Genomic DNA, 27,904 nt, shown 5'->3' on the forward strand with positions numbered 1-27,904 from the left:
GAGGTAATGGAGCCAGCTTTGGCAGTAATGAATATGGGCATTTTTGAATGTGAGTACGAATGAGAATGCATGGATTTAGGTTTCAAGTGAAGAAGACACTCGACCTCTCTAGATTTTGGTCCCATTTCTAGTTGCATAGTTATGGCCCCACGATTCTATGATCTTGTTAATGGAACAAGAATAAACCCTAATGAACAGCAATACATTTCCCATGATAGGGAGTGTTAGAAAGCAAAAAAAAAACCAGATATAATACTATCCTTGAATATCATTGACCTACGGAAGAAGAGGCTCCTCTCTCTAATCCTGTTACATCCTTTGCCCCTCTTGTCCTTAACTGCTGGTAATTAGCAACCAAGATGACTAATCTTTGGAAAGGGACACAGAATCATAAATCTTAGAGCTAGATTTGGAATGGGCACCAGAGATCATCTAGTCCAAACACCCTCATGTTACAGATGAGGAAACTGAAGACTAGGCAGAATAAGCGACCTGCCCCAAAAGTCAGACATCACTGAAGAACGAATGAACGACAAACTGTGACTCCAGGGCTAGTGCTCTTTCCACAGTAGACATAAAGCAAAGCAGGGCCAAGACCAAGGATGGGGCAAGTTGGCAGTCGCAATAATTAAAGGAGGATGAGATGGAGGATAGAGAACATAACAAGGGATACTTAGAATATTATTACCATTTTTTACAAAAGCACACATTGTTAGTGCTACTATTTAAAAATTGCAAATAATTGAGTCATGAAGTGACAAAGATAATCAATACTTTGGAACGGCATTTAGTGGCAAAGAGGTTCAGACATCAGAAACAAAGTAGACTGACTCACGTAGAGTTACTAATAATTATTAATCTTGCCCGGGTGCTATGGGGCTATACCTTTGGAGACTTATCCAAGTGCAAAAATAGCATTTTGCATTATTAGTTTTTGTTATTGTAGTTGAGTCATTTCAGTTGTGTCTGACTCTTGGTGACCCCTTTTGTGGTTTTCTTGGCAAAGATACTGGAGTGGTTTGCCATTTCCTTCTTCAGCTCATTTTTCAGATGAGGAAACTGAGGCAAACAGGGTTAAGTCACTTGCCCAGGGTCACATAGCTAGTGTCTGATGCTGGATTTGAACTCAGGTCTTCCTGACTCCAGGACTTGTGCTCTAACCATTGTGCCATCTAGCTACCCCATTTGTTTTTACATTGCTACTACTGAATCAGGGAAATAGGAACAAACTTAAATTTTTTAATTATTTAAATATAACATACGAAGGACTGCCAAATCTATGTTGCAGTTACTCAAAACACAAAAAGGTGGAGGGCACTGGAATTGACAATTGCATAAGGAGTTACGATTTTGCTGTGCTGCTGTTATACTTCTAAGGTGATAGACTCTTTTAAAGCAGTCAAATTGTATTCATATTTTCATGGGGATGGAAGTTACACATTTTAAACCCTGATGAGGCACATACACATATACCTCAAACCAGCTCTTAAGAAAAGACATGGAGGAAATATTCTACTGTGTACAACTCTAAAACCCACAGGGAGACTGATGAGAGAAGGCTAGCAAAGGCTATGCTTGTAAAAAACAACCACCAAGAAACATGCTGTCTCTTAATATGGAAGGGGATTTAGAAAACACATCACAAAGGGGGAAGGAAGAAACTAAATGTGCTCCCCCACTGGGCAGATAAGGCCTGGGAAACCTAATGAGGGGATTTATTTAATAAATACTTATTGAGAACCTACTATGTGCAAGGCACCATGCCGAGGGCATCAAAGACTCTGATTCTTTTCCTAGACTAGCAGAATTAAAACTTCCATATTGTACTCATAAGACCACAGACATCTTCAAATATGGGAAATGTAGAAAGAAGGGGGGAAAAAGCTTTTTGAGAAAGGGTAAATCACTGTCATTTAAGAAAAAATCCAAACTCATCTCTTGCACATCTGGCCAATCCCAGCTTTTGAAACAGTTACATTTAGTGGGACTTACTGAGCAGCTGGTGGGTTGCTATTACAGCCACCAAATGCATTTGCTCCTGGAGCCTGGGCTGCCTACAAAATGAGCAATAAAGGATGTGTGTTTAAGATGGGCCTGCACACTTCCCCTGGAAATGCAAAACTGCCAGCCTAAGCGGGTAAGTGCTCTGGGGATTTATTCTAGTTTCACTGTGTCCTAGTAAATCAGTTATAGGAAGAGTAATCTAATATTAGCCAGGGATTACTTCTGTAAGCCTCCCTCACCTGCCTTGTAGAGCCAAACTTCCAAATTTAAATGGACACCGTCAAGTTGTCTGGGACCCAAATTTAGGGACCAGTAGGTCACTTTTGGATGACATTTCTCAGTTGAGGATAAAGCTGAATATCCCTTTTGAGATCCTCTTCCTGCTCAGCTCAATATTTAGAAACAACAGACAGAAGGCACCAGGAAACACTACTACAAAGTTTATGTGACCTAAGTAACTATGGCCAACAACTGCAAAAATCTATGGGTGTATTTTAGAAAAAAAATCATTCATTTTAAAAGAAAAAGGGAAATTGCTTATTAGACTAGTTAGCTATGGGAGAAGGCATTTAAATGGAGGCAACTCATCCATAATCCACTGAGACGTAATATATAGATGGGCAGGGAATGGTGCAGAGCAGAGAGAATTAAGAAAGTAATGCTTAAGAGTTTCTGAGGTCCAATGTACAAATGGCAACTCCACAATTCTGTGTTTTCCTTTTCATTCATGTTGCACTAATGAGGGACCATAAGGCTAACCTCATCTAACATCTCATCAGGCAGGACCACATATTCAGTCCAGACCTAAGAACATATTTTTAACACCTCCTAAAGAGCAAACACTCTATGGTGTTGCTCAGTAACTTTCATGTATTTGTGCGAGTATTTATATGCTTTTTGTATATGTATTCAACTCCCATCCTCCCTTTTCTCCACCATTGTAACCACTACTCCCTCCTTCCACCCATTTTTATTTAGAGATATTGAAGGGGAATGAGGAAACTTTGGACCATTTGACACAATTAAAACAATCCACTGCTTGAAAAACAGGTCAAATCAGTGCCACCATTTTTCTTTGTAGTGTCCAAACATTTTTTTGGTGGAAAATTCAATGATCCTTGCTCTGCTAACCAGGTAAACTACTGGCAGCCCTTCAAAGCTCTCAGGTTGAAGAGAATTAAAGGCTAGAGCTTGGGGTCTGTGCACACAGATGATATAAAAGTAGAATTTTGTTAGTTTTAAAACTCTCTTTCCACTAGACCTCAAAGTGAGGAGCTAATTCAAAGGTGTCTCTGTAGCACAGAAATGTAGTAGGCAGTTCTGAAGTAGGTGTTACATAGAAGATAAGGAAGGATGAATTAAAATACAGACATGGGGCAAAGGCAGTTGTCTGGAGGTGGCATAAGTGGGTTGGATCAGATTTCAGTAGCAGAAGGTGAACATGTCAGATAGAATAAAGTGGGAAAAAAAAACAAAAAAGATGTTGAAGTCTAGGACAGTTTAGAATAGGTTCTAAGAACCTAATATTTGGGAAGGATATTATGAGGGGTATAGAGAGTCTATAGAATCCATAGGAACAATGATAAAAGAAGAAAACCACACCTGGTCATTGATAGAAAGGTGGACAAAGCAGCAGCTGAATAGTTTAGGTCATATTCTATACTGAAATTCTTTCTTCAAAGTTGTGGTTGAGAGACAGCTGGGTGGCATAATGGATATAGCACTGGCTCTGGAGTCAGAAGAACCCAAGTTCAAATCTAGCCTCAGACACTTACTTAGTAGCTATGCAACCCTGGGCAAGTCACTAAACTCCAATTGCCTCCAAAAGAAAGAAAAAGGAGAAAAAAAGTTGTGGCTAAATAGAAATACACATATAGCAGCCTCATAAGGGTTAAAACCTTCCAACTAGCTTTAAGCTGGAAAGCTGCTCTCTCTTGCTCTCTCACTCCCCGCCCCGCTCCCTCCCCCCTTTTGTGGTGGTGGTTGTTTTCCCCACACAGAGCAAATTATGCCTCTTTCCTTGGGTCTCTATTTGTACACAGGTATTGTAATTTTATTAAGCATGTCAGGGAAAGACAAATCCCAGAGAAATAATTAGTGGAATGGATTCTAAACTCATTTTCTGCACGTTTGAATTACAGATGAATGGGCTGGCAGGCCTGAAACCCAGTGAGGCTAGTGCAGCCAGCTGGGGCTCTATTTCTGGAGACTCACAGCAGCTATCACAGGCACACACTGGAATTTTAAATGAAAATGCCATTGCAGGCCAAATGTTACTAGTTTTTTTTTTAAATGAAACACACACACACAGAGCTATACTCAAATTCACAGATACAGTCAGTAGTTGAGGAAAATCTATTCAAGGCCATAGGCTGGCCAGTCAACTCTAAGTCATTCATCAACACTCCAGATGCACTTGGTCCAGCCCCATGAAAGTCAGAGCTAAGAGATACTCTGCTTGGTGTTTCCTTCTCCCAGTATAAGAATGAGTATTTTGTCAAGATGTCCATAATTACACGTAATGTTCTCGGGGGTTGATGTAGGATCTTCCAGGATCTGAGTTTTGCTGATGTTTGTCACAGCTCCAGTCTTTGTAACATGTCTGACTGTAAAGCGGATACATCTGCTGAAGCCCATCTTCACCCTCTGGATGTTCATCTTCATAGTCGAACTGTCTGCCATTTACCACAGTCTAAAAATTCAAACATTGCTTACATTAAACAGATCAGCTGTTTGCATTCTTCTCTTCTTGGTTACTCTCAGGTAAGAATATGACTCAGTCTATTTGTCCTTACCTCTCCCTCACATTCACCTCCCTGGCAATTCTTCCACCAACAATTAAGTTAAAACTACAATTCTCTTGTCATTTGGGGATGAAACAGAGATCATTCTTGGGGCAAAAGTGGTGTCATTCCCAGGACATAGATATTAAAAAAATTAGGGATATTTAGCATGTGACCAGGTTCAGATTTTTGAATTTAAAAACAATGTCATTGAGAATATCATTGGAAAGGCAAACAACTATGGAAGACTTTAGAACTCTGATCAACAGAATGACCAAATGTAGGACTCAAGATGAAATGTGCTACCTACTTCCTGACAGAGAGGTGAAGAACTCAGAGTGTACAGTGTAGACCTAGACTATTTTTGTACATGGGTAACAGGGTAATTAATTTCGCTTGACTATACATGTTTGAAACATGTGTTTTTTATTTTTTCTCATTTGTGGTGGAGGGAGGAGGAAATGGGAAGGAGAGAAGGTGAATTGTCATTGATTGAAAAAATAGAAATTTAATATAAAAAGAAAGACAATGTCACTTCAAAGGTTAGCTAACTGCATGATAAACTAGGACAACTGAAGAAATGGAGGCCCAAGGAATCTGTGTCTTAGCCAATATCATATATGTAGTTAATGAAAGAGGCAGGATTTGAATGCAGGTCTTTTAACCCTAAATTGTATATTCTTTCCACTACACCAAGAAAATCTATAAATAAAAAATGGAACCCCAGTTCACATGCCTTCCTCCAAAAAACTCCCACAAAAATCCCTTCCTTGTTTTTTTTTCTAGCTTATATCAGGACTGACACCTCTTACATAATTCTTAATAGTGTCCATGCCAGCGTCTCCTAACTTCCAGTCCAAGGCAAGGACTTATGAGTTCAAAAACAATTTTAAAATGGATTCCCTCCCCCTTGCATTTAGTTTTTCCCTTCTATAATAAGGCCTACTATACTCCAGCTTTCATCCTTACACACCAAGCAATTTGAGTATTTAAAAGATAGAGTGGTTTGTGGTGAAGAATCGTAATACTTTACTGGTCAGCAGTATAGTTTATGTAAAGAGACACTAGTCTAAGACACTATAAGCAGGTAATGTTCCTCTTGGAAGAGTTATTTATTTCATGGGACATCATCTCATAGACATCATGTCTACTGCTTAGGATGGACAAACCCTAAATTTTTATCAAATTTTATTCTATCAGACACTCAAAAACAACACTGAACATAAAAAGAAAAAAAAAAAAGAAGAATCTTCATAGGCTTAAAATAGCACTTTACTACTATGAAAACTGTGGCCTGGCCAAGTTCACACCTAGAATATAAGCTTATTACTTACAGTATGCTGCAAGCTGCCTATTTCTCTTTCTTTGTACTGACTCTGCAAAGGAAAGTGTTCTCTCTGTAGAAAAAAACAAAACAAAACACAAATATAACATATTTGCTTTTATCACATATACAGAACTATTGCAAACCACATCCATATATAATATAAAGAATCGCATATAAAAGAACTGGCTTTAAATCTTATTAAAATGTATTTAATTCACAAAAATCTCAAGGGCAATATTGAAAAAAGTAGGAAGAAACAGGGCCTAGCAGTACCACATCTTAAAGCAGTAATTATCAAAATTACATGGTATTTGGTTAAAACTTAAAGAGGTTGATCAGTGGATCAGATCAGGCACACAACATAAAGAAACAAATGGATATAATATTTGATAAGTCCAACTTTTGGTATAAACTCATGTTATAAAGACCCATTCTTCAAATACAAAAAAAACCTGCTGGGAAAACTGTAAAGCAAACTGCTAGAAATTAGATACAGACCAACATCTCACACCATATACCACCATATGGGCTTTCAAATGGATGCATAACCTAGCTAATGATCATATAGTACAAGAGTTCATGACCAAATAAGGGATAGAGAAGGTCATGGAAAATAAAATGGGCAATTTTGATGCTACAAAATTAAAAGTTTTTGTACAATCAAAACCAAAATAGTTAACTGGGGAAAAATCTTTACAGTAAGTTTTTTGATAAAAGACTTCAAAATAAATAAGGATCTGCTTCAAATGTATGAGAATAACAACCATTCCTACAATAAATAAATAGTCAAAGATAAACAGTTTTCTTTTTGTAAAGTTTTTAATTTTTAATTTCTGAAATAAAACAAGCATTTCCATAACAATTTATTTTTTAGAAAAAAAAGATGATTGTACATGAAATTGCAAACCTGTGTATTACTTGCTATTCCTTATATATATATTCATTATATATATATATGTATGTATGTGATAGTGATCATGTAAATAGTGATCATGTAAATTTATTTTCTTTCTCTTTCTTTTTCTTCCCTCCTACCCTCACCCTAGAGATGGCTACCATTACATATAAATAATTCAAAGTATCAACAATCATATGAAATAATGTTCTAAATCACTAATAATCAGAGAACAACAAATTAAAGCAATTATCATGTTCCACCTCAAACCTATTGACAAAGGTGACAAAAAAGGAAAATTATAGCTGTTGGAAGGTCAGCAGAAAATAGGCTCACTTATGTACTGTTGGAATTGTGAATTGGTCCAGCCATTTTGGAAAACAATTTGGCACTATGTCCCAAAAGTCTCTAAACTCTTTGATTCAGTGATACCACTACAGTTTGTAAGACAAAGAAATCAAAAGAAAAAGAAAATGATGCCAATGAACAAAAATATTTATCTCCACTCTTTTTGTTATAGTGAAGAACTGGAAAACTAAAGAGGTGCCTATCAACCGAGGAATGGCTGGAAAATTATGGTATATGGATAGGATATAATGAATAGTATAGTGCCATAAGAAGTAAGAAGATTTACATGAAGCAATGGCAATTGGAGTGAGCAGAACCAGTCGTGCAATTTTCACAGGAGTGGTAGTTTTATAAAGATGGATAACTTTGAAAGACTAAAGAACTCTGAACAGTGTAGCAACCAATCATGATTTCACAGGACTGATGATGATCAGTCAAACCCACCTCCTGACAGAGAGGTGATAGATTCAAAATTCAGGATAAGACATAAACTTTCGGACATGGACAACATGATTTGATTTGCTTGACTATGCATGTTTATTACAAGGGTTTTGATTTTTTTTTTCTTCTAAATTGTGGGGGAGTGGTAGGAAGAGGGAACAAATGGCTTTTAATTGAAAAATGAAAAGGAGAAAAAAAATCTCTGGTGCTGGCAGAAAAAATGCAGGAAAGCAATATGCTGTATGGAAGAACTTTTTTTTATACTGGAGGCGTGGCTCAAAAGAAGGAAATCTCTCAGCTGGCCTTAGTCTGATATCTTGGATAGGTTCAAAGTTGGGAAAATATGTTCTGCCCTACACAGTGGCCTTTGTTTTTACGCTGAACTCTCCTCCATTTGTTGTTGTCTGTCCCATTTAGAGTAGAATGTGAGTTCCATGACAGAAGGAGATCACTGCCTTTTTCTATTTGCATCCCCCCACAGAGTTTGGCACATGATAAACACTTAATAAATATTTTTGTTCATTTGTTCATTTATCCCTTCCTCTACCCCACCCCAGCAACACAAGAATAACATAGGGATGTATCATACCATAGAGCAGCTAAGTGGTGCAGTGGACAGAGTGCTGGGCCTGGAGCCAGGAAGACCTGAGTTCAATCTGGCCCCAGATACTTACTAGCTATCTGTACTAGCTGGGCAAATCGCTTAACCCTGTTTGCCTCAGTTTCTTCATCTGAAAAAAATGAGTTGGAGAAGGAAATGGCAAAGCACTCCAGTATCTTCATCAAGAAAACACCAGAAAAGTGGTCATGAAGAAACAGGTATGACCGACACAAATGAACAAGATACCATACCAACCCCAAACTCGTGCACCAAGCACAGTGCTTGGCAGCTAGGAGGCATTTAACAAATTCTTGGTAATTGATTGATTAAAGGAATAATTATTTCTCTGCTCTTGAAGATAATGGTCAGTTCTTGATCATCTACAGGGGGATTACTCACTTCATAATAAGTGTGGTTCATGCTTACATAGAACTTTACAGTTTACAAAATGCTTATCTTCTAGCAAGTATATATTTGTTGGCAAATGTTCATTCCACCAATTTCACTAATCATCACAGACCAGCTTCTAGTTTACCTGTCCTACAGTCAGTGTCTACACCAGAAATTTAAACTGGTACAAGCCTAGCCAAGTATAATTAGGAAAGTATAATTGCTTCCCTAGTACACCCAAGGCAGGCAAACTTTACTATTTCTCTGTTGTTTTATATTATTCAGGCCGTTGCTATCCCTCCTTTAGTCTGAATCACGCAAAACTGCCTCTATGCATCTAAATGGAAGACTGGAAAATTTCCAAAGGCATTATAGTTATTTTAGTATGCCTTATTCCCTGTGATTGAGTACCAAGAGGCTAGGACTGTGTCTTTTTAATCTGTAAATCTCCCACAGAACTTTGGAAGTGTTCAACACATGTTTGTTGAATTGAATCAAAGTAGTTCAGGGCTCTGATCCAAGGCCAGATGCACAAGATGCCTAAGCTACTAAAAACTTAATTCATTCTTTTGATAAGGTGTGTCTGGATTTTTAAAAAGATAATCCTAGTACTTACTGTTTCCTTCCCTATATTTAAGCACCCTTTATGTCACAATACTAAATCAGGAAGGAATAGGGGGAAGGAAGGGACAACAAAGCTTCTCTTTTGCAAATGGCAGTGATTTTCAGCAACTAGCACATCCGAATCAAGTATTTTCTATAGCAGATCACCTGTCTGTTTCTAGATCTCATAGCTTTGTTTTACAACATATATAAAAAGCATACTGAAAGACCCTCAGGGCTTCTTAAATTGTGGGTCATGACCCCATATGGGGTCTCGAAAAATTTGGCAACAGTAAAAAGTTTTTGAATGTGCAATGACCAAAAATTAATTAAAAATCAAACGTGTAATGAATCCAAGGAGTTTCTGGCAGGGCTTGTCACAGCATGCTGCACTTTGGACTGCAAATGCCCTCAGGTCATGCAACAGCTGCCAATATGCAAAAAGGGCTACCCAGAGGAAAAACTTTAAGAAACTCTGCTCTAGACAACCACCAGTCTCCAAAATGTACAAATCATTGTTCGCAAATATTGGGCTCAGAAAAGATGTCTGGGAACCTTTACTGTTCCCAATGTTTCTCTCAGGTCTACGTTTCCTCTCCTCTGTGTTATTCTGGTGTAGAGAACCTAGTCAATTGTGGTGGAAAGGTGAAAAAGAGGGAAAAAAGAACCTACGACCTTTGGGAAGCAGTAATAAAACATGGACTTGAAAAGTCAAGTCCACACAGCATCTACTATGTGCCAGGTACAATGCTAACCACTGAGGGCAGTTCTTACTCTCAAGGAGCATAATGGGGAAAATAAATTCAAAAACTATGAACAAATAAACTATGTATACAAGATAAATAGGACATAACAAACAGAGGGAAGGACTCAGATTCAATCTACTTCAGATTCAATCTGGCCCACTTGTTGACACAAGCATCACAAAAGCTCAGACTCTTTGGAGTCTACCAATATGGCGAATCTTTAATAAACTTTGTTTTTCTCTTTGGCTGTAAGAAGGCTTGAGTCGAATTCATTCTGCAGGACCCAGAGTCTCAGTATTTTGTGGTCTCAAGCACCCCTAAACCTCTATAACATATGGTTCCCTGACCAGGAAGAACTGCTAATCTCAAGTTCTCCAGCCAAGACTGGAAGTTAGAGTTATACTGTTGTTGAGAATGAAAATGCATAGAAGTTTCCTATGTGATGCCCTTTTCTCAGAACCCCATCCTCAGAAAAGATTGTCTAGAAGAATCCAAGCCATACCCAGGTCTCAGAATCACCACATTTCAGAGTTGGGTGAAGCTTCAGAGGCCACCTAGGACAGCCAGTTACTGACCCACATGCCCTTCTTAAGTAAACTTGCCAGTCCTGCTGACTCTTCGTGACCCCATTTGGAGTTTTCTTGGCAAAGATCCTGGAGCCATTTGCTATTTCCTTCTCCAACTCATTTTAGAGATGAGGAAACTGAGGCAAACTGGGTAGAGTGACTTGCCCAGGGTCACAGAGCTGGTGGGAGTCTGGGGCCAGATTTGAGCTCAGGTAGATGAGTCTCCCTGATTCCAAACCCACCGCTCTGTGTTCTACTCCACCTAGCTGCCTCAGACAATATAAGATACCTGGGAATCTACCTGGGAATCTATCTATACAGATAAAGTCAGATTTAAATAAAAAAAAGAAAAATCTGGTAGAAGGTGGGATTTTCACTGGGACTTGAAGGAAGAGCCGGAGATAAAGATGAGGAGGGAGAAAATTCCAGGCATGAGGGACAGTCAGTGAAAATGGCTAATCATTGGAAGATGGTGTATCTTGGGTGAAGAAGAGCAAGGAGGTCACTGTCACTGGATCTCAGAGAACACAGATGGGAGTAAGGTGTAAGAAGGCTGGAAAGGTTGGAAGGGGTCTGGTTACAAAGTACTTTGAAATGCCAAACAGAGTATTTTATATTTGATCCTGGAGGTAACAGGAAACCACATGGATTTTATTGGGTAGGAGGGTGATATGGTCAGACTTGAATTTTGCCTGATCACTTTGACTGCTGAACGGAGGATGTACTATACAGTGGGGAGAGAACTGAGAGCAGGCTATTTCAATAGTCCAAGCATTACGCTATGAGGATCAATGGTGGGACAGTGGAAGTCTCAGAAAAGCACCCAAGAATAGAGCATCCTTTCTGGGGTAGGTTTATGCAAATAATACACAGTCTTATAAATGTATACTGCTTACAGATGTCTATTTTAATACCTGAATGTAGCCATTGTGAAAATACTAGGAGGGATAACTGAGTCAAACTATCCAATGCAATTGACTGACTTTTCCCTTATATCTAAGCATCCTAAAATGACTGATTTAGAGTTGGAACATGATTTAGAGGCCACTGAGTCCATCACCCTCATTTTACATGTGAAGAAACTGGGGCACAGAAAAGTTAAGTGAAATGCTTGGAGTCATACAGGCAGAAAGAATCTGACAAGAACTGAACCCAGATCTTCTTGATGCCAAGGCCAGGGCCCTACCCTCTATAATATGTTGCCTCCCAGGTGCCCAAGGAAGAGAAATCCACAACAACAAGGAGGCCTTTTCATTTGGCCATTCTTCTTAAAGTGGATGCTAATAGTTTTTTTTCTACGATACATTCTCATTTCATAGTGGCTTTTAAAATGCATTCTTATCTAGTTGTATATATAACATGCACTTAGTTCAAGGCCCTGGGGATGCCAGCAACAGAAATAGCTGTGCACCTGAGGTTTCAGGGTCATGGACACAACTGCTCACAGCTTTCCAGGGCTATTTAGAAAGCATAAAGACATAAGGTTGATGCTGGCGTGAGGCAGGAAGCATGATAACAGAAACTAGCCCCTGGATGTGCAAGGCTAGTGTATGGACAGACAAAACTAGGTTCAGGAGTCCATGTGGAGGACATTAATGTGACTGAGAGGGAGACTCATTTCAGCTGTGTTAAGTATCATATAGGACTTGAGATCCCTGGCAGCTCTTACGTGGGCAAGCAGATAAATAAGACAAATTACATCCCAGGATGCTACAAGAACAAGAGCCACTGTCAATGATCTTTCAAAGATCATGGGGAGAGATGCCCTCTGGGACTGGAGAGCAGGAATATCTTATTTTTGTAAGGGAAAAGAGTGTAGTTAGCAACCATAGATCAGTGAATTTGACTTCAACTCTTGGCAAAATTCTAGGATACATTATTAAAAGGATGGTTAATGAACATCTAGAAAAGGAGAAAGAAATCACAAAGAGATCACATTTCTCATCAAGAACAGGTCATGCCAGAATAACCTCATTTCCTTTCTTGGCAGGGTTGCTAGATCAAAGGAACATTTTAGATAGGGTTTACTTGGATTTCAGCAAAGTATTTGATGGAGTTTCTCATACTATTATTGGGGACAAGATGGATAGGTGTGGGCTAGAAAAGAGTACATTTACGTAAATTCAGAACTGGCTGAATGATTGAACAACTAATAAGCTTTTTTTTGGAGGGGGGAAGGCAGGGCAATTGGGGTTAAGTGACTTGCCCAAGGTCACACAGCTAGTAAGTGTCAAGTGTCTGAGGTCAGGATTTGAACTCAGGTCAACTTAAGTGACTTGCCCAAGGTCACACAGTTAGTAAGTGTCAAATGTCTGAGGTCACATTTGAACTCAGGTCCTCCTGGCTCCAGGGCTGGTGTTCTATTCACTGTGCCACCTAGCTGCCCCAAATAATCATCTATTAATGACTTGATATCATCTTAGAAGGAGGTTCCTGGTGGAGTGTCCCATGGATCTGTGCATGGGTCTGTACTGTTTAACATTTTTATCAATGACTAGGATAAAAGGATAGATCCAATGCTTATTTAATTTGCAGATGACATAAAACTAGGAAGGATAGCTAACATATTGCAAGATAGTCATGATACAAAAGTAATCTAGATAAGCTAGAGCACTGGGCCAAATGGAATAACACAAAATTTAAAAGGAATTTGGATTAAAAAACAAAAACAAAAACAAACCAAGTTCAAGGCAGGGAGGCATGACAAGATGGTAATTCATCTTACAAAAAGGTCTGGGGGTTTTAGTGGAACTAAAACGCACAGCAAGCTCAATTCAATTCCTGTCAGCAGCATGATGCAGGATCCAAAAATAAAACCATCTGTTGTTTTATGGGGAGCCAGGGGGGATAACACCCAGGCCTAGGCATCAGTTCACATCTGGAGTATTATGTTCTGTTCAGGATATCCCATTTTAGGAAGGACATTGATAAGTGGGAGATCATCCAGAGAAAGGTGGCTAGGACGAAGGATTTTGAGGTTATTCTGGATGAATTAAAAGAAATGGAGACGTTCAGCCTAAAACAAGAGATGGACCAGCGTACAATACATAGGAGAAATATTACCATTTTCTTCAAGTATCTGAAGGACAGTCACTTGAAAGAGGGGTCAAACTTGTTCTTTTTGGCTCATTAGGTAACTATCAATGGGCGGAAGTTGAAAAGAGGGAAATTTAAGGTAACTAGAGGACAGGGGAATGTTCTTAACATTCACAGGCATCCAAAAGTAGCACAGAGCAGCTAAGTGGTATGGTAGATGGAGTGCTAGACCTGGAGTCAGTAAGACTCATCTTCCTGAGTTCCAATCCAGCCTCAGACACTTACTAGTTGTGTGATCCTGAGCAAGTCACTTAACCCTGTTTGCCTCAGTTCCTGATATATAAAATGAGCTGTAAAAGAAAATGGCAAACCACTTTGGTATCTCTACCAAGAAAACTCCACATGGGATCACCTAGAGTCAGACACAACTGAAAAAATGACCAAAAACAACAAAAAGTTGAATGTGCAGTCCCAGAGAACAATAGCTTACCCTTTGTTGGCAGTCTTCAAAAAAAGGTAGAATCATCACTCCTGGAGTGTATTGTGGAGGGCATTCTTGTCCAATAATCAATAAAGCATTTATTAAGTGCCTACTATGTGCCAGGCACTGTGCCAAGATTGTTCAGAAATAAGTTGGAAGCTAGACTAGTGAGTGTCTGAGGTCCCTACTTACTGCAAACATCTGTGGAAGTTTAACATGTGTGTGCAGAAGGGACGGACTATGTTTGGTTACAGCACAATATTTATGTAGATTTCTTGATAAGGAGTGGCCCATTAACAATCAGGATTTAAATTCGAGATAAGGTGATGAAATATATCTGCTCTTTCTTCATAGTGGTTAATGAAGACTATATACCATAGCTTTACTGGTCTTGGGGATCAATATGAAAAAAACAAAACCAAAACCAAAATTAGTAAGATTTTGTTCATTCAAAAGGGACATTTCCAAGCTGTCAATCTTACATGGGAAAAGAAAATGCCCAGAGGTAGTAGGGGTGGGTTGGGTTTGTGCATCCCATGTTGAGCCCAGAGTTTGGCACATGAGCGTGAATAAGTCAGTATCTGAAACACGGCACTCCCCTAAGGACCCATCTCCAACTTGGCCTGAGGTAAGTCAGCAAGAAAAGGTTTGGAAGCAGGAATCAGCCACAAGTAGAATTTCTCCAGAAAAAATGTGCTTTCATTTTAAACAAGTGATGTGAGAGAGTAAATGGTGATGAGTGGGAAAAATCTGGAGGGGAGGGAAAAAAGGGAGAGGGAGGTATGGAGGAAAGAAGGAAGAGAAAGAGGGGGAAGGGGGAAGGAGAAGGGGAGGGAAGGAGAGGAGACAGACAGACAGAAACTCAGAGAGAGACAGAGACAGAGAGACAGAGAGAGAGTGAGAGAGAGAGAGAGAGAGAGGAGGTAGGAAAAGCCAGACAGGCAGACACTCATAGCAGGATAGATGCAAAGCTGACTAAGGGATTAAAACTAGAGATGATTATAAAAGTCTAATTATATCAAACTGAGTGAAGAGAGGCCATGGCGTACAGTGAGACAAACACAGGAAGACCGGGCTTTAGTCCTGGCTCTCCCATTAGCCAGCTAGCTGGGTCGTTCCTTGATGTTAAGCCTCAAATGCCTTGAATGAATAATTTGAATTCTTCGGGCTTCATTTTTTTCATCTATGAAAGTGGGGTGGGAGCGTTGGGTTTGACGACTTCTAAGGTCCTTCCTCCTATAGAAATGTTATGACTATAATTCTAACTTTATGATCTTCATTAATCCACTATGGAAGAAAGAGCAGATATATTTCATTAATTACTAGTTTAAATCTTGATTGTTAACAGTTGATTCCTTATCAAGACGTTCTTTGTGAGCTTAACATACACAAAGGATGTGCCTTATTCCTGGAACAAGGAGAGTCTTTAAGGCCTCTAAGGGACCCAGCCTTAAGGGGCTACCAGAGAGGCACAAAAGCACAGAAAGCTTGTTTGCTGTGCATGGTAACCCACCACTAGGAAATAAGAAATGGTCATATATCCTGGTGCCATAAGATCATAATTTTCTAAAAGGGGAATAAAAAATTTCATAAGTTTATAGACTTAATGCTGGAAAGGCTCTAGAAGAGCAAACCCCTTATTTTATAGATAAAGAAACTGAGGCCAAGATAGATAAGTGACTTGTCCAGGGTCATATGGGTAGTAAGTAAGTAGCAGAGCTAGACTTTAAAGACAGGTTCTCCAACTTCAAATCCCTTCTTTTTTATACGGTACCATACTAGTAATTGACCCAATCTAGCCAAGCTTTAGCATTATCTAGGACTCCGAAAACATTTAATAATAGGCCCAGCTCAAGCCTATATGGCTCATTGTTTAGGTTTTGATGGGTCAGAATTAGTATAAATAACAATTTTTTTTTCTGGCCAGAAATTTTGAGGGTCTTCTCCTCCTAGATTAATATCTTTGGGATGGTAAATTGGACTATCTTTTGTCTCAACTTTTACCTAGCCTTTAGTCATTGAATGGGTGTGGCTTCAGACAAACTGAGACCTGGGAAAGACCTTAATTTAGAATGGCCAAGGTCGCCCATTGCATCTTGGCCATTGCCAGTACTCTTGGCCTTTGTTTTGTCACTGGATTATGATGGCTCTGGAAAAGAAAGTGAGGCTGATGACTTTTACACCTCTGCCTCACTCAAATCCAATTCACCAGCCAGTCAAGACATCACCCTCATGATGTCACTGATCCTCTTCAAGAATGAAGGATAAACAACAACAACAAAATTCAACTGTCCTCCCTGACCCAATCCCCAGATTACCTTGATTTCAGGACCAGCATTAGTGTAGTAGCAATTTAGATTTGAAGATCTTTCCCACCCATTAATAGGCCACGTGACCTGCTTACATCATAGGAAGCCTAAGTTACATGGTGGGAGGAGCTACCTGACAGGAAAAGGAAGTTATGTCACAGGAAAATGCTGAAAGACAGAGAGATGTTATGGCTGCTAATGGCCACCTTCACAATTGTTAGAACTGAACAGGCTGACTTAGGTGTACTGTGAGTTTATTTTGGGGAAGACTCCAGCAGGGGATCAGAGAGGTTTTGGGATGGCAAGGCTCCACGTTGTGATATTCTGTATTGAATGTTTGGGGTTCCTTGCTGTTATGATGAAATGGACTGACTGGCTGTGGGAGCTGAGCATTTGGTGATGGGATATGGTTCTCTGGTGTCTGAATAAATGGTTTACTTCTTCTACCTTCTATGTGGAGAGTCTTGTATACTTTGTGATACAGAACTACACAGGCATTTTGACAATTATCATCTACATTGTTATTATTGCCTTACTGTTTCAACTAGAGACAGTATGATTTTAAAAGTGAAGGGAGGGCCTGCACTATGTTGGGGACACTGAAGGACTAGAGCCCAACTCTCACATAAGAACACCAAGTCACAAAAAAGGCAGGAAAAATGAGGAAAAAAAAGCTTGACTATAGAAAGTTACTATGGTGACAGGGAGGATCAAGGCATAAACTTAGAAAAGGACAATAGTGTCAAAATGGTTACATGTAAAGCTTCAAAGAAAAATGTAATTTGGTCTTAGGCTCAAAAATAATCCCTGGTAGAGCTCAAAAAGGATTTTAAAAAGCAAATTAGGGAAGTAGAAGAAAAACTGGGAAAAGAAATAAGAGTAATGAAAGAGAATCCTGAAAAAAGAGTCAATGGCATGAGAGAAGACATACAAAAATTTACCAAGGAAAGTAACTCCCCGCAAAATAGAGCTAGCCAAATGGAAAAGGAAATACAAAAGCTCACTGAAGAAAACAAGTCCTTAAAGATTAGACTGAGCAAGTGGAAGCTAATGACTCTATGAGACATCAACATACAATAAAACAAAAATTTTTTAAAATAGAAGAAAACATGAAATTTCTCACTGGAAAACTAGCTAGCCTAGAAAATAGATTCAGGAGAAATAATACAAGAATATTTGTAACACCTGAAAGCCATGATTTAAAAAAAAAGGCCTGGACAACATTTTTTGAAGAAATTATCAGATAAAAATGCCCTGATATATTAGAACCAGAGGACAAAATAGAAACAGAAAGAATTCACCAATCACTTCCTGAAAAGGATCCCAAAATGAAAACTCTTAGGAACAACATAGCCAAATTCCAGAGCTCACAGATCAAGAAGAAAGTATTATAGGCAACCAAAAAGAAACAACTCATAAGTGGGTCAAAGTACAAAACATAGAAACAATAATTTCATTAAAGAAAATGACAAAAATGAGACAACATATCAAAATTTATGAGATGCAGCCAAAGTGGTACTTAAGGGAAAATTTTACCTCCAACTGTTTACACGAATAAAATAGAGAAAAAAGCAGATCAATGAATTGGACAAGCAACTAAAAAAACTAGGGAAAAAAACAAATTAAAAATCCTGAATTAAATACCAAATTGGAAACCCTGAGAATCAAAGGAGAGGTTAATAAAATTGAAAGTTTAAAAAAACCCATTGAACTAATAAACTAGAAGCTGGTTGTATGAAAAAAAATCAGTAAAATAGATTAACCATTGGCTAATTTGATTAAAATAAGGAAAGAAGAAAATGAAGTTAGTAGTATCAAAAGCGAAAGGGGTGAATTCACCACCAACGAAGAGGAAAGTAAGACAATTTTAGGAGCTATTTTGCCCAATTATATGCTAATAAATTTGACAATCTAAATGAAATGGAAAAATATCTAGAAAAATATAAACTACAGATTAACAGAAGAAAAATTAAATACTTAAATCACCCAATCTTAGAAAAAGAAATTAAACAAGCCATCATTGAACTTCCTAAGAAAAAAATCCCTAGGACCACATGGATTCACAAGTGAATTCTACCAAACATTTAAAGAACAGTTAATCCCAATACTACATAAATTATTTTTTTAAAAATAGGCAAAGAATGAGCCCTACCAAATTCCTTTTATGATACAAACATAGTGCTGATACCTAAACTAGGGAGTGCCAAAACAGAGAAAGAAAATTATAGACCAATTTCCCTAATGAATATTGATGCAAAAAATTTTTAAATAAAATACTAGCAGAGATTACAGTAATATATCACAAGGATCATACACTATCACCAGGTGGGAATTATACCAGGAATGCAGGGCTGGTTCAATATTAGGAAAACTATCAAGATAATTGATCATAACAACAAAACCAACAGAAACCAACAGAAACCATATGATTATCTGAATAGATGCAGAACAAGCCTTTGACAAAATATAGCACCCATTCCTATTTAAAAACATTAGAGAACAGAGGAATAAATGGGGATTACATCAAAATGATAAGTAATATTTATCTGACCCAGTCAGCAAGCATTATCCATAATGGGATAAGCTAGAAGTCTTCACAGTATAATCAGGAGTGAAGCAAGGATGACCATTATCACCTCTATTATTTAATATTGTACTAGAAATAACAGCTATAGCAATAAGAGAAGAAAAAGAAATTAAAGGAATTAGAACAGGCAATGAGGAAACAAAACTATGGCTCTTTACAGATAATATGATGTTATACTTTTAAAATCCTAGAAAATCAACTAAAATTGAAATTATTAACAACTTTAACAAAGTTGCAAAATTCAAAATAAGCCCATATAAATTATTAGTATTTCTATATATTACCAACAAAGTTGAGCAGCATGAGATAGAAGGAGAAATTCCTTTTAAAGTAACTGTAGACAATATAAAATACTTGGGAGTCTACCTGCCAAGACAAACCCAGGAACCATATGAACACAACTATGAAACACTTTTCACACAAAGTCAGATATAAACAATTTAAAAACTATTAATTGTTCATGGGTAGGCCAAGCCAATACAATAAAAAAAAATGACCACTCTACCAAAATCAACCTATTTATTCAGTGCCATACTAATCAAACTATCAAAAAATTGTTTTATAGAGCTAGAAAAAATAGTAAAACTCATCTGGAACAACAAAGCTCAAGGATATCAAGGGAATCAATGAAAAAAAATGTGAAAGAAGATGGTCTAGCCATAACATATCTCAGCTTGTATTATAAAGCAGAAATTATCAAAAACAATCTGGGAGAGCTAAGAAGTAGAGTGGTAAATCAGGGTAATAGATTAAGTACAAATCACACTATAGTAAAGGATCATAGAGATCTAGTATATGATAAACCCAAAGATCCAAGCTTTTGGAACAAAAACTCATTATTTGAAAAAAAAAAACTACTGGGAAAACTGGAAAACAGTATGGTAGAAACTACCGTATTTCCCCATGTATAAGAAGCACCTTAATTTTGGGGCCTGAAATTTGAAAAAAAAAATATTACATAAAGTTATTGAACTCAAGTTTTATTCATCTGCTTATAGCTTTCAGGAATCTTTTGGGCAAGTCTGGTGCATGTACACATGCTTAGTCCATTCTGTTTCATGAACCTGAAGCACCAATTGTGTCCTCCTTTGAAATCAGTAACTTCTTTTTCATCAGCAATACTTCTTGCCTCATGCTGAGCCGTCTTTGTGGACACAGGAATTCCAATTACCCTTTGCTCTTCAATCCATATCTTCAATTCCCTCTCTAAATCAGGCCACTTTGTTGACTTGCCTCTCATGGCCTTCTTCTGCCGTGGCATTTTCAGTAGAGTTTCTTCTTCCTATAGCCAGTCTCGGATTGTTTTCTCAGCTGGAGGATGACAAAACTTACATTCAGCAGCATGATTTCCATTCACTTTTGCAAACTGGATCACTTTTAACTTGAATTCAGCACTGTATGAAAATCTTTTCTGAGCCATTTCTGGGCAGAATGTGGCAAAATGTAACCTAATATACCGGTAACAAATGAGAAACAATGAGCACAAAGACAACATGTGTGAAAAAGTGGGAAATGCAAATACAAAAAGCTACACCCACTGTACAAGACACACCCAGATTTTAGATCCCAAATTTTTCGGAAAAGGGTGCATCTTATACGTGGGGAAATATGGTAGGTATAGACCAACATCTCATACCATATGTCAAGATAAGATCAAAATGGATACATGATTTACACATAAAGGGTAATACCATAAGCAAATTAAGAAAGCATGGAATAGTTTATGTCACATTTATGGATAAGGGGATAATTTAGACCAAAGAAGATACAGGGAGCATTATAAAATGTAAAACAGAACACTTTGATTATATGAAATTAAAAAGTTTTCACAAACAAAACCAAATCAACCAAAATTATGAGGAAAGCAGAAAACTGAGGAAAAAATTTTGCAGCAAGTATCTCTAATGAAAGCCTCATTTCTCAAACATATAGAGAACTGAGTCAAATATATAAAAATACAAGTCATTCCCCAACTGATAAATAGTTAAAGGATTTGAACAGGCAGTTTTCAGATAAAGAAATCAAAGCTATCTATAGTCATATAAAAATGCTCTAAATCACTATTGATCAGAGAAATGCAAATTAAACAACTTTGAGGTACCACCTCACACCTATCAGAGTGGCTAATATGACAAAAAAGGAAAATGTTGGATGTTGAAGGGGATGTGGGAAAATGGACATAATGTATTGTTGATGGAGTTGTGAACTGATTCAAACATTCTGGAGAGCAATTTAGAACTATGTCCAAAGGCCTATAAAACTGCATGCCCTTTGACCCAGTTTTACCACTGCTAGGTGTATATCCCAATGACATGCAAAAAAGGGAAAAGGATCTATTTGTACAAAAAATATTTATAGCTGCTCTTTTTGTGGTGGCTAAGAATTGGAAATCAAAGAGATATCCATCAATTGGGACATGGCTAAACAAGCTATAGGATATGATTGTAATGGCATATTATTGTGCTATAAGAAATGACAATCAGGATGGTTTCAGAAAAACCGGGAAAGACTAACATGAACTGAGGCATAGTCAAGTGAACAAAACCAGGGGATTGTTGTAAACAGTAACAGTTACATTGTTTAATGAAGAACTGTGAATGACTTAACTATTCTCAGCAATAGAATGATCCAAGGCAATCCCAAAGGACTAATGATGAAGCATATTAACCGCCTCCAGAGAAAGAACTGATACTTGTTTGAATACAGATTGAAGCATGCTATTTTTCCCTTTCTTTGACTTTTTTCTTTTATTTGAGTCTTACTGTACAAAATGACTAATATTGAAATGTTTTTCACAAAAAAAAGTAAAAGGAGGGCTTCCCTTGCAAAAATTTTCCTACTATCTAAGATTCTTTTAACAGGAAACAGACAGCACTTTTCATTTCACTATGAGAGTTAAAAGTCTTGAAAGTACACATGACTGAAAGATATATTCCTTTGGGTGAAATAAAAAGTATAAATGAGAGTATAAGATATGTGCTTGTGCTCCTGCCATGGGGGAATTGAGAAAGGCACAGGGATCCTGAAAGAATCCCTGAAAGGGAATGCCACCAAGAAGGAAAATGTCACTAAGAGAAGGCTAGAGATGCTCCTGAAGACTCTCAAACTTCTAAATCATGCCTTGGGCCTCAATTTGGCTTGTACTAACAGAAATTGTAAGCCCCTCATATCCATCCCCAAAGCCCCACCTTAGCAAGAATTATTCAAAAAGATGAAGTTTGCATTCTGGGTCTTTTGTATTTTCAAACTGATGATTTCTTTGGTCATATTAATACTCTTCAATAAAATAGATAAATACTTCTCAAATACAGTAAAATAAAGTAAATAAAATACCTTTCATTCTGCTATATGAAAATATAGAATATGAAAATAATTGAAAAGGGCATATTACCTCTCTTTTACTAATTTCTCAATTTAATTACTGAAATTGAAAAAGCACATTCTCTCTCCCCACCCCCATAAGGCATAATAAGAAAGTATGTAGAATATAAGGAGGTAGTGACAACAAGAAATTGCCATGGAGAGTATACCTTTATAATTATTAAGTCTAAGTTTAATCACAAAGTTTATCTATTAGATTCTATTAACTCTTTCGGACCAATAGAGTAGCATCTAATTCTTTTTAAGGTAACATTCAATCATTAAATAGTATCCTGAAAATATTAATTATTTTTCAAAAGGGGAACAGCTTTTCCCCAATTCACTGGTAAGATAAATTTAATTACTTCTATCATGTATAAGTTCATTAATTTAATTTTGCAAGAGCTAATTTTGAAATTAGATATATCTTAATTGATTTTTCTTATCTAGGTTTACAGTCTTGCTTCATCCTTATATTAAAATACGTGGAAAAGAGACACATCACAACTAAATTGTCACATGTATGCAAAACAAGGTAACTAGAGCATGTAGATCAGAAAAGTGGTATGGAAACTTGTGTACATCTACGAGATATCCCTGAACATAAACTGTATCTGCCAAACAGTACAAGTAAAAATACAATGTGGCCAAATTACAAACTTTAGAATGACATATTGTTTCAACAATCAGGCTAGCAGCTTCTGTGGGGGTATAAGATCCACCCACAGCCAGCACCCAGAAAGCTACCAACAGCACAGGTTCTTTTGATCTGCTTAACTAATGAAAGCAAGGTGAAGGGGTTGACAAGCTTACTTTAATTCAGCATACAAATATCATTCACTTAGTTCAGAGGAAAAAGCCAGCACCCTGAATTTCAGAGCAAAAGACAAACAAATTACAAACATCGACAGACAAACCTTGTCTGATTCAAATCCCAATACATAGTTACCAGAGTTCAACAAAGTCTCAGCATCTGGGTTTACAAGCTGGAGGGCTCCTTAGCTATAGCTGCCCAGAGTCTCCTCATCAACACCATCTCGAGAGCCCTGCACAAATGGCTGTGTCCTCCCTTCTTATAGGGCTTCAGACGTCATCAAACGTCATCTGAATGACCAGAGCTGGTGATTGGTTCTTGACTTGGCCCCTGGGAGGTTCACATCCACATAGATTAGGTTAACACCTAATAGGGCATGGCTCTGGAGTTAGCACCTCCCCTTAGCCAGGCCCACCTTAGGTCCCATCTTAGTTACCAATACACACCCACATAGGTTTTTACACCTAATAGGGGTTTGGGCTCTGGAGCTTAGCACTTAGTAAGACTCAATGAAAATACACTGAATTACTCAAAACAAAAGCCAAACTCTTCAAGGGCACTTGTTGAACTAAGTGCTAAGGAGCCATTTTGCTTACCAACACACATATATACATATTATACACATACATATACACATATACATATTTGCATTTCTAAATATCAGCAAAAATAATAAAGTGATATTATTGTCTCCCTCATCTTCCACACTCAATCATTAAGTCCTACTGTTTCTACCTCTTCAATCTTCTTGGCATGCATCCTTTTGTTCTATTCCCCTTGCCACCCAATTGAACTACTGCGATAGCTTTTTTTTTTCTTTACTGTGTATCTACTTACTTGTGTGCACATCATATCCCCCAGTAGCATGGGGGCAATACTTGAGGGCAGAGACTGTACTTTTTGACACTGTTATTTCCGGCCAAGCACAGTGTCTCACAATAACCTTTTAACAGATTACTACTCCTGCACTCTCTTCCTTCTCTAATCTATCCTTCATATAATTGCCAGATTAATTTTTTCTTATGCACAAATCTGATCACGTCATTCTCCACTCAGAATCCTTTAATAGCTCCCTAGTGCCTGATGAAAGACATTCGACATTAACAGATTTTCGCAATTTGGCACTATCAAACCTTTCAAGTTTTTTCTTATGTAATTCCCCCATACATATAACATAAGTTTAACTGGGTTATTTACCATTCATTTTAAAGTCTTATCCTGTGTACAATGTTGCTTCTACTTGGAAATCTTCTTCTATACTTTTGTTGTTCAGGTGTTTTCAATTGTGTCTGACTCTTCATGACCCTATTTGGGGTTTTCTTGGTAGAGATACTGGAGTGATTTGCTATTTCCTTCTCTAGCTCAATTTACAGATGAAGAAACTGAGGCAAACAGGTTAAGTGACTTGCCAAGGGTCATCCAACTAGTAAGTATCTGAGGCCAGATTTAAACTCAGGAAGATAACTCCAGACCTAGCATTCTATTCACTTTATCACCTGGCTGCCCAAACATCTATACTATCAGCCCCCTAGACTTTTGTCATCTCCACCTGAAGAAATCTTACTCATTCTATAATGTCCAGTTTAAGCCCCACGTTCTTCCCAGGACTCCTAGAGCCATTCATGATCCACACTCTATCACCCCCTTAGACTTTGCATAGCATTCAGTTTGCACCTCTTATTTAAAAAAAATGATATATTTGGTTTTGATAGACATTTTCCCCAAAATATCCAATTTGTCCTAACAAAGTAATGCACATAAGTCTTTCCTGAAAATAGTTAAGCAAAACCACTTATTAGAGTGCTTTTAACTAGCGGCTCTTTGCATTTTCATAGCTTACCATTTCTTAAGCAAAAGGAAGTTGTACCTTTCTTTTAATAATAGAAGCTTACATTTCTATAGCAATTTTTTCAGTACACTTTCCTTTAAAAAAATTGTGAGATGAGTAATAATAACATTTTTTTTTCTATTTTACAGGTGAGACTTGCAGAACTTATAGTTAGTCTGTGGTCACATTATTGGTGACAGAGTCAGCATTTGAACCCAGAACTCTTGGGTTCAAGTTTGGTGCTCCTTTTACTACATCACTCAACAAGCATTTGTTAATCACCCTCTCTATGTTAGTCACTCTCCAAGGTGCTGAGGATACCAGGAAAACAATTAAATAGTGCCGAGCAGCATGTGTCTTATGTAACTTTATTATGACCTTCGGGTGGCTATCACAATGCTCTGCATGTAGGAGGCATTTTTAAAGTTTGATCTTGCCAAAAATGACATAAGTGAATAAATAGATCTCCAAGAACAAACAAATATGTCTTAAAATGATTCAGAATCTCCCAAATATGGCACACTTCACTGCATTTATTTCTCTTGATTAGATTATGGGAAGATAAACCACCTCTTTTTCATCCTCCCTAATGATTCTTCTTTTCTTCTGCATATAATGCAACAAATATAACTAAGATAGAGAACCTATAAGTTATCTGTTCCTTTGTGGAATAGTTTCTTCTCCTATTAAACAAAGCTGGATAAGAGGATCTCTGAATATTCCCAGCAAAAGACTATACTTACTTTCACTTCCTGGTTCTGATATTTATAATAGGTGCTTTTCAAATATCTCTTTTTTTCTTTTGAAAAGTTGCATGCAACCTGATCTACTGGTTTACCTCCTTCAGATGGAATGTAGGTAAAGAAAAGGAAAGAAGGTGGGGGAGGAGGAAGAATTTCTTGCTATAGAAAGATGCAGGTCTAATTTAACTTGCAGGTACACTGAGAAACACAATTTGGGAAACAGGATGCCCAAAGAATGCAGTTTTCCTTTGAATTAGTGAAGTCATTGTCTGGAATTGTAGTCTGGCCCTTTTCTCCACAATGGAGATAATGCTTAAATGACCTGCCTATAGAGCACCTTGGGCTAGAATCCAGCTCATAAATTAGGCAGGATCAGAATGCATCAGCTCACCAGAAGTGGGGGCCCACAATTGCTCCTGCAATGCAGGTGGAAAGTATGGGGGAGAGAAAGAAAGAGAGAGAGAGAGAGAGAGAGAGAGAGAGAGAGAGAGAGAGAGAGAGACAGAGAGACAGAGAGAGAGAGAGGAGTGTGTGTGTGTGTGTGTGTGTGTGTGTGTGTGTGAGTGTGCGCGCGCACGTTTTGATGGGAGGACATGAAAGGCTCTCCACAGTGAAATCTGTTGACTTCAATATTGATGCTGTTTGTCCTTTGTTCTCGAAGAGGTGGTCATCAGGAAGGTGATGCCATGACTTGCAAGGATTTAAGTGAAGGTGGGCTGATTTCAATATTATAAAAAAAGGGAGTAACTTTCCAGAAGCCAGACTTTAAATGGAACTACTGTTTGGATGAGATATTATTCATGCTCAGTGCCAGTATAATTTACTTTTCAATGTCAGTGTTAAACCATACTGCTAAGGAAGCACCACCTTGTTAGGTGCCATCTTTACGAGAGGGCAGGAAATATTCTCCATATGCATCAATGTAATGGCATGTCTGATAGGTGAAAAGAGCAGCTTATTGAGATCTAAAGCCACACAAACAGAGACAATATCTTTAATATTCTCTTGGTAACACCTAGTACAAACTAGAGAATTGCTGCCCAACAGGATTGACAACAAGCCACAGCCCTTGTTCTGCATTCAACTCAACATGTACTTATGGCGTGCCTACTATGCACCAGGCACTGTTTTAGGTGCTGGGGATAGGAAAACAAAAATGAAGCATTGCCTGCCTTCTTCAAGTTTATAGTCTGATAAAGGAAAACAAGATGTACACAGATAAGTATATAAAAAATATTAGAGGGATAGATATAGGGTCTGGACCTATATTTCAGCGGTATAGGGACTTCCTGGATGAGAAACTTCCTTTCTCAATGCCTATCAGCAACTTCTCTGATAATTACACTCATCAATGATTGATTGCCTGGAAGTATTGAGAGGTTAATTAAGTGACTTGTCCAGGATCACACAGTTAATATGTGTCAGAGGTGGGAGCTGAGTTTTCTTGATTCCGAGGGCAGCTAGCTATCTACTTGCCTCTAGCTATTTATGCTATACACACATATAATAGATATAAAGTTTATATAATAGGTATTAGAAATATATATACACACACACATATATATATATATATATATTCATGCACATACAGATATGTATGTGTGTGTGGATAAAACTCAAATTCTAGGATAGGAGAGCATTAACAACTGGGGAGATTACAGTTATCCTTCCATATCTCAACTTTCCCCCATTGCAGTTTCAATATATTGCTGGTCAGCATAAGAAATTAAATGGGAATTTGGGGGGAATTTTGAAGAAGCAGCAGACAGCCCATAAAGACCAGAAAACAACACAGGAAACTGAGAAATGCATAAAATATATGTGTAGTATTATGTAATATCAACTTATTTTATGCTTTAATATCATAAAAATTCAGACTTCTCTGGCATGAAGGGAGGGCCAAAAATTTTGGGTGGATCTTCCAGATCACAGGGGGTACCATACCCCTAGTCCCCAAGAAGTGAAAAGGATACCTTGAGTTGAGTTGAGCCTTGGAGGAAGCTAGGGGTTCCAAGAGGTGGAGGTGAGGAAGGAGAACATTC

At 37.8% G+C, this 27,904-nt stretch overlaps 1 protein-coding gene across 1 annotated transcript in view; it reads right to left on the reverse strand.

Moving 5' to 3' along the window:
• Positions 1-4,307: 4,307 nt before the first annotated feature.
• The window catches only part of NECTIN3 (nectin cell adhesion molecule 3), a 198,210-nt gene continuing 174,613 nt past the window's right edge, over positions 4,308-27,904 (reverse strand). Inside the window, exons 8-9 of the mRNA XM_036745142.1 lie at positions 6,122-6,184; positions 4,308-4,696 (exon numbers count right to left, since the gene is read on the reverse strand). Of these exons, the coding sequence (XP_036601037.1) occupies positions 4,517-4,696; positions 6,122-6,184 (243 nt within the window). The 3' untranslated portion in view covers positions 4,308-4,516. The remainder of the gene's footprint in view (positions 4,697-6,121; positions 6,185-27,904) is intronic.

This window comes from Trichosurus vulpecula, chromosome 2, assembly GCF_011100635.1.
Source record: "Trichosurus vulpecula isolate mTriVul1 chromosome 2, mTriVul1.pri, whole genome shotgun sequence".
Lineage (NCBI taxonomy): Eukaryota > Metazoa > Chordata > Mammalia > Diprotodontia > Phalangeridae > Trichosurus > Trichosurus vulpecula.